The sequence below is a fragment of the Pseudoliparis swirei genome, unplaced genomic scaffold (genome assembly GCF_029220125.1).
Source record: "Pseudoliparis swirei isolate HS2019 ecotype Mariana Trench unplaced genomic scaffold, NWPU_hadal_v1 hadal_75, whole genome shotgun sequence".
In the NCBI taxonomy this organism is placed as follows: domain Eukaryota; kingdom Metazoa; phylum Chordata; class Actinopteri; order Perciformes; family Liparidae; genus Pseudoliparis; species Pseudoliparis swirei.
Genome location: NW_026613311.1, coordinates 1 through 12,500, shown reverse-complemented (window position 1 = coordinate 12,500; position 12,500 = coordinate 1). Strand labels below are relative to the sequence as shown.

At 45.5% G+C, this 12,500-nt stretch overlaps 1 protein-coding gene across 1 annotated transcript in view; it reads left to right on the top strand.

The window, feature by feature from the left end:
• The window catches only part of LOC130191484 (nebulin-like), a gene marked incomplete at both ends in the record, with an annotated part of 19,862 nt that extends 7,613 nt beyond the window's left edge, over positions 1-12,249 (top strand). Inside the window, 28 exons of the mRNA XM_056411098.1 lie at positions 41-139; positions 760-864; positions 1,497-1,604; positions 1,728-1,841; positions 2,080-2,277; positions 2,369-2,476; positions 2,552-2,650; positions 2,730-2,834; positions 5,605-5,712; positions 5,796-6,107; positions 6,225-6,431; positions 6,522-6,626; positions 6,710-6,817; positions 7,874-8,185; positions 8,281-8,487; positions 8,602-8,706; positions 8,792-8,899; positions 9,009-9,320; positions 9,435-9,641; positions 9,739-9,843; positions 9,932-10,039; positions 10,128-10,439; positions 10,548-10,754; positions 10,857-10,961; positions 11,195-11,302; positions 11,410-11,721; positions 11,843-12,049; positions 12,145-12,249. Of these exons, the coding sequence (XP_056267073.1) occupies positions 41-139; positions 760-864; positions 1,497-1,604; positions 1,728-1,841; positions 2,080-2,277; positions 2,369-2,476; positions 2,552-2,650; positions 2,730-2,834; positions 5,605-5,712; positions 5,796-6,107; positions 6,225-6,431; positions 6,522-6,626; positions 6,710-6,817; positions 7,874-8,185; positions 8,281-8,487; positions 8,602-8,706; positions 8,792-8,899; positions 9,009-9,320; positions 9,435-9,641; positions 9,739-9,843; positions 9,932-10,039; positions 10,128-10,439; positions 10,548-10,754; positions 10,857-10,961; positions 11,195-11,302; positions 11,410-11,721; positions 11,843-12,049; positions 12,145-12,249 (4,596 nt within the window). The remainder of the gene's footprint in view (positions 1-40; positions 140-759; positions 865-1,496; positions 1,605-1,727; positions 1,842-2,079; positions 2,278-2,368; positions 2,477-2,551; positions 2,651-2,729; positions 2,835-5,604; positions 5,713-5,795; positions 6,108-6,224; positions 6,432-6,521; positions 6,627-6,709; positions 6,818-7,873; positions 8,186-8,280; positions 8,488-8,601; positions 8,707-8,791; positions 8,900-9,008; positions 9,321-9,434; positions 9,642-9,738; positions 9,844-9,931; positions 10,040-10,127; positions 10,440-10,547; positions 10,755-10,856; positions 10,962-11,194; positions 11,303-11,409; positions 11,722-11,842; positions 12,050-12,144) is intronic.
• Positions 12,250-12,500: the final 251 nt, after the last annotated feature.

The following is a 12,500-nucleotide window of genomic DNA, read 5'->3' as shown; positions in this document are numbered from 1 at the left end:
TATATATCTTCTGACCTCCTGTTGCTCCTCTCCGATGCAGAAGACGTACCGGACCCCCCCGGACCGGGTGAAGTTCACTCAGGTCGTGGACTCTCCCGTTCTGGTTCAGGCCGCCATCAACGCCAAGCAGCTCAGTGACGTGCGTTCGATTCTCCGACTACCCGTGTATCAGTAACATGAGTCACCAATAGTTATGAATATCACTCTCAGTACATTCACCTTTTGAAGCTGATGAACTCTGTGACGACACCTTCACCCGAGGGTGATCCTCTCACGACACTCAGAATGTGAACATAAACCTCAAGGACATTTAACAGGACAGAAAGAGCACAATTTAAACTTAACGCGTTAGATTATTACCCAGCATGCCCCTGTGGGGCCAATAACTCATGATGGCGGAGTAAAGGTTATTTATGTGGTGATGTTGCGGAGAAACTCCTCAGAGCTTTTTAAATATTGTATTTTATTGAGGAACGTTGTGAGAATCAAACCCTCCTGAAGGTCCTCTCACGGAGCCAGCTGTCTCTCTGTGGGCGCTATGGCAACCAGAGGGCCTCTGGGCCCTCAATAGACCCTGGGGGGGGGGGGGGGGACGGCTGATACAGCGCTGCCCTCTAGTGGCTCAAAGACCACACGCCCTCTACTCACAAGACACTTCACCACTTCACCACTAGAGGAGCTGTTGTGTTATCGGGTGATCGTCAGTTCAACTGAACCGTGACCTTATGACCTTATGACCTTATGACCTCTCCTCTGCAGTTGAACTACAAAGCCAAGTACGAGGACACGAAGTTCAAGAACAGCATCCCTCCAGACCTCCCCTTCCTGGTGCAGTCCAGAGTCAACGCCTTCAACCTCAGTGACGTGAGTAGCTGCTCCTCCCTGCTCCTCCCTGCTCCTCCCTGCTCCTCCTGCTCCTCCCTGCTCCTCCCTGCTCCTCCTGCTCCTCCCTGCTCCTCCCTGCTCCTCACTGCTCCTCCCTGCTCCTCACTGCTCCTCACTGCTCCTCCCTGCTCCTCCCTGCTCCTCACTGCTCCTCACTGCTCCTCCCTGCTCCTCCCTGCTCCTCCTGCTCCTCCTGCTCCTCCTGCTCCTCCCTGCTCCTCCTGCTCCTCCCTGCTCCTCCTGCTCCTCCTGCTCCTCCCTGCTCCTCCCAGCTCCTCCTGCTCCTCCCTGCTCCTCCTGCTCCTGCTCCTCCCTGCTCCTCCTGCTCCTCCTGCTCCTCCCTGCTCCTCCGTGCTCCTCCGTGCTCCTCCGTGCTCCTCCGTGCTCCTCCGTGCTCCTCCGTGCTCCTCCGTGCTCCTCCCTGCTCCTCCGTGCTCCTCCGTGCTCCTCCGTGCTCCTCCCTGCTCCTCACTGCTCCTCACTGCTCCTCACTGCTCCTCACTGCTCCTCCCTGCTCCTCCCTGCTCCTCACTGCTCCTCACTGCTCCTCCCTGCTCCTCACTGCTCCTCACTGCTCCTCCATCTTTCACCTCCTGACTCTCTCCTCACAGAACTGTTACAAGTACGACTGGGAGAAGTCCAAAGCCAAGAAGTTTGAGATCCGGGGCGATGCCATCTCGATCCTCGCCGCCCGCGCTCACACCAACATGGCCAGTGACGTGAGTGTGTGTGTGTGTGAGTGTGTGTGTGAGTGTGTGTGTGTGTGTGAGTGTGTGTGTGTGTGTCTGAGTGTCCAGGCTCCCATCCGTCCCCCGACTGGTCACCGTTCCTTCTCCCTGCAGGTCAAGTATAAGAAGGAGTACGAGAAGAACAAGGGGCATATGGTCGGAGCCCTCAGCATCAACGACGACCCCAAGATCCTGCACTCGGTCCACGTGGCCAAGATCCAGAGTGACGTAAGTAAATGACTTCAGTATTATCTCTGAACCGCAAGAACAGATCAAAGTTCTCTTTCCTCTCTGGAAACCATCAGGACTAGAAGAAGGGTTTGATTAGGGCGACATGGAGACATCATAAACCATGACTCTCTCACTAAATGTTCTTCTCGACTGTTCAAAATAGAAGGTGGGGACTCCTCCGGTTAGTGATTCATCAGAGCTGGAATCAGAGTTCCTCCTTCTTATATCTCCACAGCGTGAATATAAGAAGGACTATGAGAAGATCAAGACCAAGTTCCACATCACTCTGGACATGATGTCCATCACCTTGGCCAAAAAGGCCCAGAGCATCGCCAGCATGACGGGCTACAAGAGCGTCAGCAGCAAGTTCTTCCTGCCCCCCGACAGCGTGCTGCTGGAGCTGGCCAAGAAAGCCAACGTCATCCAGAGCGACGTGAGCACCGACCCGCGGCCATCTTAACGGATACCTAGAGAGTCGTTCCATATTCAGTGACGACATTTGATTTTCTTCTTCTGCTCCCCAGAATGACTACAAGTCTGAGTACAACAGCTACACCAAGGGAACCCCATGGATCCCCTACGGCTCCCTGGAGGTGGAGAAGAACAAGAAGGCCGCTGAGATCCTGAGCGAGGTACGGGGGTCTTGCTCTGCGCTCAGCATGTGTGATGTCATCACCCGTTAACGGCGGTCTTCTTGCTTCCTACAGAGACGGTACAGAAAACACCCCGACAAGATCCCCTTCACCTCCATCGACGACCACCCCGTCATGATGCAGGCCAAAGTCAACCAGCTTCAGAGGAGCGATGTGAGTCTCGCTCGGGGCCAATGAGGGGCCGGCTCTCCTCGCTCAACACTTGTTGACCTCTGCTTGTTCTGCCTCCCAGCTGTTCTACAAGAGAGGTCTGGAAGAGATCCATCAGAAGTACTCGCTGCCTCATGACGCCCCCGAGTTCCTCCAGGCCAAGTGCAACGCCTACAACATCAGCAAGGTGAGCAACACTCAATACGATATTACTATATCATAGCTGGGCTGGGGATGCTGTCAATGGGATAATATAGATACTAATAATCTCTTTGTGAGTCTCTCACTGACAAGGAGGCAAGGAGACATAGAGACAAAGATACATCGATACATAGAGACAAAGATACATAGAGATAAAGATACATAGATACATAGAGACAAAGATACATAGAGACAAAGATACATAGAGCTAAAGATACATAGATACATAGAGACAAAGATACATAGAGACAAAGATACATAGAGATAAAGATACATAGATACATAGAGACAAAGATACAAAGAGACATAGATACATAGAGACAAAGATACATAGAGATAAAGATACAGAGATACATAGAGACAAAGATACATAGAGACAAAGATACATAGAGATAAAGATACATAGATACATAGAGACAAAGATACATAGAGACAAAGATACATAGATACATAGAGACAAAGATACATAGAGATAAAGATACATAGATACAAAGATACATAGAGACAAAGATACATAGATACATAGAGACAAAGATACATAGATACATAGAGACAAAGATACATAGAGACAAAGATACATAGAGACAAAGATACATAGAGACACAATTAAATAGATACATAGACAAAGATACATAGAGACAAAGATACATAGAAACAAAAATGCATAGATACATAGAGACAAAGATACAGAGAGACAAAGATACATAGAGACAAAGATACATAGAAACAAAGATACATAGAGACAAAGATACATAGATACATAGAGACAAAGATACAGTGGTAGAGAGACAAGGAGACAATGAGGTAGAGAGACAAAGATACACAGTGGTAGAGACAAGGAGACAATGAGGTAGAGAGACAAAGATACACAGTGGTAGAGACAATGAGACAATGATGTAGAGATACAAAGATACACAGTGGTAGAGACAAGGAGACAATGAGGTAGAGAGATAAAGATATACAGTGGTAGAGAGACAAGGAGACAATGAGGTAGAGAGACAAAGATACACAGTGGTAGAGACAAGGAGACAATGATGTAGAGATACAAAGATACACAGTGGTAGAAACAAGGAGACAATGATACATAGAGATAAAGATACATAGAGACAAAGATACATAGATACATAGAGACAAAGATACATATAGATAAAGATACATAGATACAAAGATACATAGAGACAAAGATACATAGATACATAGAGACAAAGATACATAGATACATAGAGACAAAGCTACATAGATACATAGAGTAAAAGATACATAGAGACAAAGATACATAGAGACACAATTAAATAGATACATAGACAAAGATACATAGAGACAAAGATACATAGAAACAAAAATGCATAGATATATAGAGACAAAGATACAGAGAGACAAAGATACATAGAGACAAAGATATATAGAGACAAAGATACAAAGATACATAGATACATAGAGACAAAGATACAGTGGTAGAGAGACAAGGAGACAATGAGGTAGAGAGACAAAGATACACAGTGGTAGAGACAAGGAGACAATGAGGTAGAGAGACAAAGATACACAGTGGTAGAGACAAGGAGACAATGATGTAGAGATACAAAGATACACAGTGGTAGAGACAAGGAGACAATGAGGTAGAGAGATAAAGATACACAGTGGTAGAGAGACAAGGAGACAATGAGGTAGAGAGACAAAGATACACAGTGGTAGAGACAAGGAGACAATGATGTAGAGATACAAAGATACACAGTGGTAGAGACAAGGAGACAATGAGGTAGAGAGACAAAGATACACAGTGGTAGAGAGACAAGGAGACAATGAGGTAGAGAGACAAAGATACACAGTGGTAGAGACAAGGAGACAATGAGGTAGAGAAACAAAGATACACAGTGGTAGAGAGACAATGAGACAATGAGGTAGAGAGACAAAGATACACAGTGGTAGAGACAAGGAGACAATGATGTAGAGAGACAAAGATACACAGTGGTAGAGACAAGGAGACAATGATGTAGAGAGACAAAGATACACAGTGGTAGAGAGACAAGGAGACAATGAGGTAGAGAGACAAAGATACACAGTGGTAGAGACAAGGAGACAATGAGGTAGAGACAAAGATACACAGTGGTAGAGACAAGGAGACAATGATGTAGAGAGACAAAGATACACAGTGGTAGAGAGACAAGGAGACAATGAGGTAGAGAGACAAAGATACACAGTGGTAGAGACAAGGAGACAATGATGTAGAGAGACAAAGATACACAGTGGTAGAGACAAGGAGACAATGAGGTAGAGAGACAAAGATACACAGTGGTAGAGACAAGGAGACAATGATGTAGAGAGACAAAGATACACAGTGGTAGAGACAAGGAGACAATGAGGTAGAGAGACAAAGATACACAGTGGTAGAGACAAGGAGACAATGAGGTAGAGACAAAGATACACAGTGGTAGAGACAAGGAGACAATGATGTAGAGAGACAAAGATACACAGTGGTAGAGACAAGGAGACAATGATGTAGAGATACAAAGATACACAGTGGTAGAGAGACAAGGAGACAATGAGGTAGAGAGACAAAGATACACAGTGGTAGAGACAAGGAGACAATGATGTAGAGAGACAAAGATACACAGTGGTAGAGACAGAGAGAGAGCTGATGTGTGACAGCTGGTTCAGCCTGTATCTCGTGTATCTCGAGTATCTCGTGTATTTCGTGTATCTCGTGTATCTCGAGTATCTCAAGCTCAAACTGTTCAACCTGTAATCTGTGATTTCAGAACTGCTACAAGACCGCCTGGCAGGACTTGATTGCTAAAGGTTATGACCTGAAGCTCGACGCTATCTCCATTAAGGCCGCCAAGGCTGCCAGACATGCTGCCAGCGATGTGAGGACCCGTCCTGTACTTCCTGTTGCACGGAACAGTCCTCCAGAGGATTCACACAGCTGCTAATGTCCTTTCACCTCTAGGTCCAGTATAAAAAGGCTTACGAGAAGGCCAGAGGCCACCACGTCGGCTACCGCAGCATCCAGGACGACCCTCTGCTGGTCCACTACATGGCGGTGGCGAAGATGCAGAGCGAGAAGAACTACAAGAAGGACTACAACAAGTCCAAGCTGAAGTACCACTCCCCAGTGGACATGCTGAGCGTGGTGCACGCCAAGCACGCCTCCTCTGTGCAGACCTACGCTGGCTACAAGCAGCCCAACCACAAGTACTTCCTGACGCCCGACTCCATGAGTCTGGGCCTCGCTCGCAACATGAACTTCAATGCCAGTGATGTAAGTTTGATTTTTGGGACTTCAGTATCATAAAGTAGGGAAATACTTTACGCCTTGGCTTAAATATCCTGTTTTTGCAGGTCTGCTAATTTGGCATTTTTGTCTGTTCCTTTCCAGTATAACTATAAACTGGATTATGAGACCTGCGTCAAGGGAATCGGCTGGGTTCCTATCGGCTCCCTGGAGGTCGAAAAGGCCAAGAAGGCATCAGAAGTTCTGAATGAGAAGAATTACCGGCAGCACCCCCACACCTTCAAATTCACCAGCACCGTTGACTCCATGAGCATGGAGCTGGCCAAGGCCAACGCCAAGATCATGAATACAGTGAGAAGGAGCAGAGAATAACACTCAGGTGGTTTTTAGTCTTTGAATTACTTTGCAGAATAAATCAATGTCTTCAATGTGATTATGCAGAAAGAGTACAAGGCCAGTGGAGAGAAGTTCATGCACACTTACCATCTCCCTGCTGATGTTCCCGAACTGATGCAAGCCAGATACAACGCCGTCAACATCAGCAAGGTGTGTGTGTGTGTGTGTCTGTCTGAATGTATGAAGAAATTAAATCGTTGCTGTATTTGTAACATAACACTAATTTCTTTTAGAATTACTACACCCATGCTCATCGTCAAGATCTGCTCAAAGGACATCACGTGAAGCAGGACGCTATTGCCATTGTTGCAGCGAAAAGTTCCAGTAACATTGCCAGCAATGTAAGTTATGGATATGGTAAACATATGATTCAGTAATGTTATTCATACTGCGGTGGAAACCTGAAATCAAGATTGAGAAGCAAGTTGTCTTTGACGTTATTTTACAGCATTTGCATAGTATGGTGCTTTTTGCCGCTGCTCCGAACGCACATAGTTTAATGTTTTTGTAATATTTTGATATTATTTGATTGCTAATGTCTCAAGACCATACTGCCCGACTTTGGAATGAATCGGGTTTAATCTTTAGGAGGAATTTGTTCTTTTACAACTCCCCAAAACGTGAAAAAAGGCAGAAAATGCAGATATTGAGCAATTGATTGCAGCGCCCCCTAATGTTTAAATATTATGAAAAAATGAGGGTACTTTTGGGGATGACATGTGGCCATATGCTGCCAATTTGGTGACGATAGGCCAAGTGATTTCGAAGTTATGTGTCTTTACATATTAGGCCACACCCCTTAGAAGTTCATTGGTCCATATTTTCTAAACACAATGAGGTATCAACAAGCTTTTAAAGGTGTTTTATGACATTGAACCAATAATGGACCACATAAAGTTTTGTAAGAATCGGACCCAGCGTTTAAGAGGAGATGGAAGAAACATGTTTTTTTACAAAATTCAAAATGATGGAAAGTCTAATGAGGCACATTTTAATACTCCTGAAGGCTTTTTTGTAGAGCAGACCGAAGCGGACATGTGAGCCAAACGTCAAGTCAATCAGTCATTTGGGGCAAAGAGCGTGGGCTTTTGTTCTAGGGGGCGCTAAAGAGACATTTCTTTACACCCAAATGCGAGTACTCTAAAATATCAAATTGTCCACCAGTCTGGATGTACATGTCAAATTTAACAACTTTTGGCAGATGACAAAGGCCCCAAAATGGGGTTTCTTTGGAGAGAGAAAGAATAATTCCTTCCAAAAAACAATAGGTTCCTCTACGACGAAGTCGTCACAAGGACACTATTTATATATATATATATATATATATATATATATATATATATATTTATATTATTTCCCCCTTTTCTCATACTATGAAATGTGTTTTCTTTATACAGTACAAGTACAAGCTAGCTTACGAGAAGGCCAGAGGCCACCACGTCGGCTTCCGCAGCATCCAGGACGACCCTCTGCTGGTCCACTACATGGCGGTGGCGAAGATGCAGAGCGAGAAGAACTACAAGAAGGACTACAACAAGTCCAAGCTGAAGTACCACTCCCCAGTGGACATGCTGAGCGTGGTGCATGCCAAGCAGGCCTCTGCTGCTCAGACCTTCATGGGTTACAGGAAGATCCCTCACAACTACTTCCTGCTGCCTGACAACTTGCACCTGCAGCGGTGTCGCAGAATGATGGAGATTCAGAGCGACGTGAGTATTATATAGATGCATTATTATTTTGCACAACAGCAACAACAGTTAACCCACATGTGTGTGTTTCAACACGTTTTCTTTCAAACACACAGAACGTCTACAAGTCCGATTACAACAACTACAGTCGAGGCGTCGGCTGGGTCCCGATTGGTTCTGTGGACGTTGAGAAGGCCAAAGTTGCCAGATCCGCGCTGGCTGAGCGAGGCTACCGCCAGCATCCCAGCACTCTCAAGTTCACCAGCAAGACCGATGCCATGAACACAGTTCTGGCTCTGTCCAACACGAAGCAAATGGACAATGTGAGGCGGTTGCATCTCTTGAAATGTGTTGACATGTTGATGCATGTGGGACTAAAGCTCCTCCTACGAGAACAATAACTCACAGGTATCTCTGTTCTCCTTGCCTCCCTGAAGGCTTCGTACAGAGCTTCTGGGGAGAAGTTTGTGCACACCTATCATCTGCCAGCTGACAGCCCCGAGTTCCTTCAGGCTAAATTCAACGCCCAGACGCTGAGCAAGGTCAGAGCTCAATGTATTGATTAAAGATCAAAGTGTTATTCCTGAAATGCCAAGTAGATCATCCTCAGCTGCTGTTCATCCACAGAGTCACTACAAGCACAAGTGGCTGGAGGATATTGCCAAGGGATACGACATGAGGCCCGATGCCATCTCCATCCTGCACGCCAAGCACGGGAGACATATTGCCAGCAATGTATGTCAATCATAAATCCACCCAACGAGACGTTTATTCAGCACTTTTTTTCTAATTTAGCCAAAGCAGTCATCTACAGGAAACACGCTCACTTTCTTTTGTCTTGCAGGTGCAATACAAGAAAGAATTCGAGAAGGCCAGAGGCCACCACATCGGCTTCCGCAGCATCCAGGACGACCCTCTGCTGGTCCACTACATGGCGGTGGCGAAGATGCAGAGCGAGAAGAACTACAAGATGGACTACAACAAGTCCAAGCTGAAGTACCACTCCCCAGTGGACATGCTGAGCGTGGTGCACGCCAAGCAGGCCTCTGCTGCTCAGACCTTCATGGGTTACAGGAAGATCCCTCACAACTACTTCCTGCTGCCTGACAACTTGAACCTGCAGCGGTGCCGCAAAATAAACAGCCAGACGAGTGACGTGAGTGTCTTTCAATGCATCTACATTGCATTTTCACATTTGTGCAAAAGGTTTAATGAGCTCATGGACATTGAGCATCACCTCAATGTTTCATTGATTTGATTTATTTTTCAGTGGGACTACAAGTCTGAATACAACAGCTATATTAAAGGTACCGGGTGGGTCCCCATTGGCTCAATTGGCGTTGAGACGGCTAAAGTTGGCGGTCAGATTCAGAGTGACAATCGGTACCGCACTCATCCCTCCACCTTCAAGTTCAGCAAGCTGATGGACTCCATGGACTTGACTCTGGCTACTGCCAACAACAAGATCATGAACAAGGTGCAGCACGTGTATAGTGTAGGGATCAGAGAATATTCCTTATTGTCTTATTTATAAGCCTCATCATTGGTTTGTTTTCTGGTGTCTTTACTTACAGAAAGCATACACTTCTGCTTGGGAGAAGGACAAACGGACCGTCCACATCATGCCCGATGCTCCGGAGATCGTCCTGGCCAAAGCTAACGCCCTCAACATGAGCAATGTAGGGCGTTATGTTACATTGCAAATGTATTGATATGGATCATGTTTATTGTTTTATTGTTCTCCTATAAATGTATTTGTTTTCACAGAAACTTTACAAAGCCGGTGTTGTGGAGATGGCCAATAAGGGTCACAACCTCAAAGCAGACGCCATCGCAATTGTGGCCGCCAAGCTCGGGACCACCATTGCCAGTAATGTAAGTGGAAAACAAAATTCCAAAATCAAGAAGTGAATCCACTACAACACATCATACATGGAAAACACGTATTTATTTACCGTCACAGTACAAGTACAAGCTAGCTTACGAGAAGGCCAGAGGCCACCACGTCGGCTACCGCAGCATCCAGGACGACCCTCTGCTGGTCCACTACATGCATGTGGCGAAGATGCAGAGCGAGAAGAACTACAAGAAGGACTACAACAAGGCCAAGCTGAAGTACCACTCCCCAGTGGACATGCTGAGCGTGGTGCACGCCAAGCAGGCCTCTGCTGCTCAGACGATGGCCGGATACCGGAAGATCCAGCACAGTTACTCTCTGCTCCCTGATGCCATGAACTTCAAGCTGGCTCGCACCATGAACATCCAGTGTAGTGATGTGAGTGTTCAAATACCAGCTGTGCTGTGCAAACAGAAATGTCGTCCATTTATAAAGGCAGTTAACACTTCATAATTTGTTTGACCATATGTTGTATTTATTTTTCAGTGGGACTACAAGTCTGAATACAACAGCTATATTAAAGGTACCGGGTGGGTCCCCATTGGCTCAATTGGCGTTGAGACGGCTAAAGTTGGCGGTCAGATTCAGAGTGACAATCGGTACCGCACTCATCCCTCCACCTTCAAGTTCAGCAAGCTGATGGACTCCATGGACTTGACTCTGGCTACTGCCAACAACAAGATCATGAACAAGGTGCAGCATGTTTAACAAACCTCGATAGTGCATGGACAAAGAAAGGTTAGTATTGTTCACAACAATAAGCATTGGTTTGTTTTCTGGTGTCTTTACTTACAGAAAGCATACACTTCTGCTTGGGAGAAGGACAAACGGACCGTCCACATCATGCCCGATGCTCCGGAGATCGTCCTGGCCAAAGCTAACGCCCTCAACATGAGCAATGTAAGGGGCATGTATGAAGCTGATAAAGCAATTACAATTTAGTTTCAAATCACTAATTTTCTTCAGAGGGCTTTACAATCCGTTCAGCTTCCGATGTGCTCTGTCCTCCGACCCTTGCATCGAAGAAGGAAAACTTCCCCAAAAAATATCGTCATGGGGAAAATATACTGTATTGTATGTGGTTGATGGGGATTGAGTTTGTAAATCTAAACACATTTTGATGTCACTTACAGAAACTTTACAAAGCCGGTGTTGTTGCAATGGCCAATAAAGGCTACAACCTCAAAGGAGACGCCATCGCAATTCTGGCTGCCAAGTCCGGTACGACCATTGCCAGTAATGTGAGTTAAAAAACACATCTTGTATGCCAATTTATTGTCAAATATACTGCTAAAATTCATGCTGTATAAGTCTCTGTTCATGAGGAAGGAAATGTTTTCTGTCACAGTACAAGTACAAGCTAGTTTACGAGAAGGCCAGAGGCCACCACGTCGGCTACCGCAGCATCCAGGACGACCCTCTGCTGGTCCACTACATGCATGTGGCGAAGATGCAGAGCGAGAAGAACTACAAGAAGGACTACAACAAGTCCAAGCTGAAGTACCACTCCCCAGTGGACATGCTGAGCGTGGTGCACGCCAAGCAGGCCTCTGCTGCTCAGACGATGGCCGGATACCGGAAGATCCAGCACAGTTACTCTCTGCTCCCTGATGCCATGAACCTGAAACTGGCTCGTAACATGCAGTCCATCGCCAGTGATGTATGCAGAAACTTAAACATCTTGAGCTTACATTTATTTGTAGATTTAAAATCTCCAAAAATCCAAAGCTCTCGATAAGTGTGCTGTAATGTGATTGCAAACTGTTGCTATTCTCCTTCAGAACCAGTACAAGAGTGATTATGACAGCTACATGAAGGGAACCGGATGGGTCCCTATTGGATCGTTGGATGTTGAGAAGGCAAAATTAGCTGGAAAGATCTTCAGTGAGACCGGATACCGTCAACCTCCCAGCAAATTCAAATTCACCAAGGACATGCACTCCATGGACCTGACACTGGCCACTGCCAACAACCAGATCATGAATAAGGTACTCTCTAGGAATAGCTGGGGAAATTACACAAATATTTCTTCTCTAACATTTATGTTTAAGATATGAAACCATCAACTACATGTATGTTTTAGCAATCCTACACCACCGCCTGGGAGAAAGACAAGACTTCGATTCACATCATGCCCGATGCGATGGACATTGTTCTCGCTCGAGGAAACAAGAAGAACGTCAGTGAGGTACAGTGTGATAACTTCATTCGTCTACATCATTTTCACACTGATTTCAGCTCTATCATGGTTTATAAGTATAGAAAACACACATCGGTACTACTTTATAATAGCCATCATTAACAAATGGTTCAGTAAATATATATTTTCCTGCCACACATTATTTTTTAACAGTATTTGTTTGTATAATAGGAAATAATTAGCAAAAGAGCTAATACAAATTATAGGTTACATTACTAAAGTCTTTATTAACAGATTAT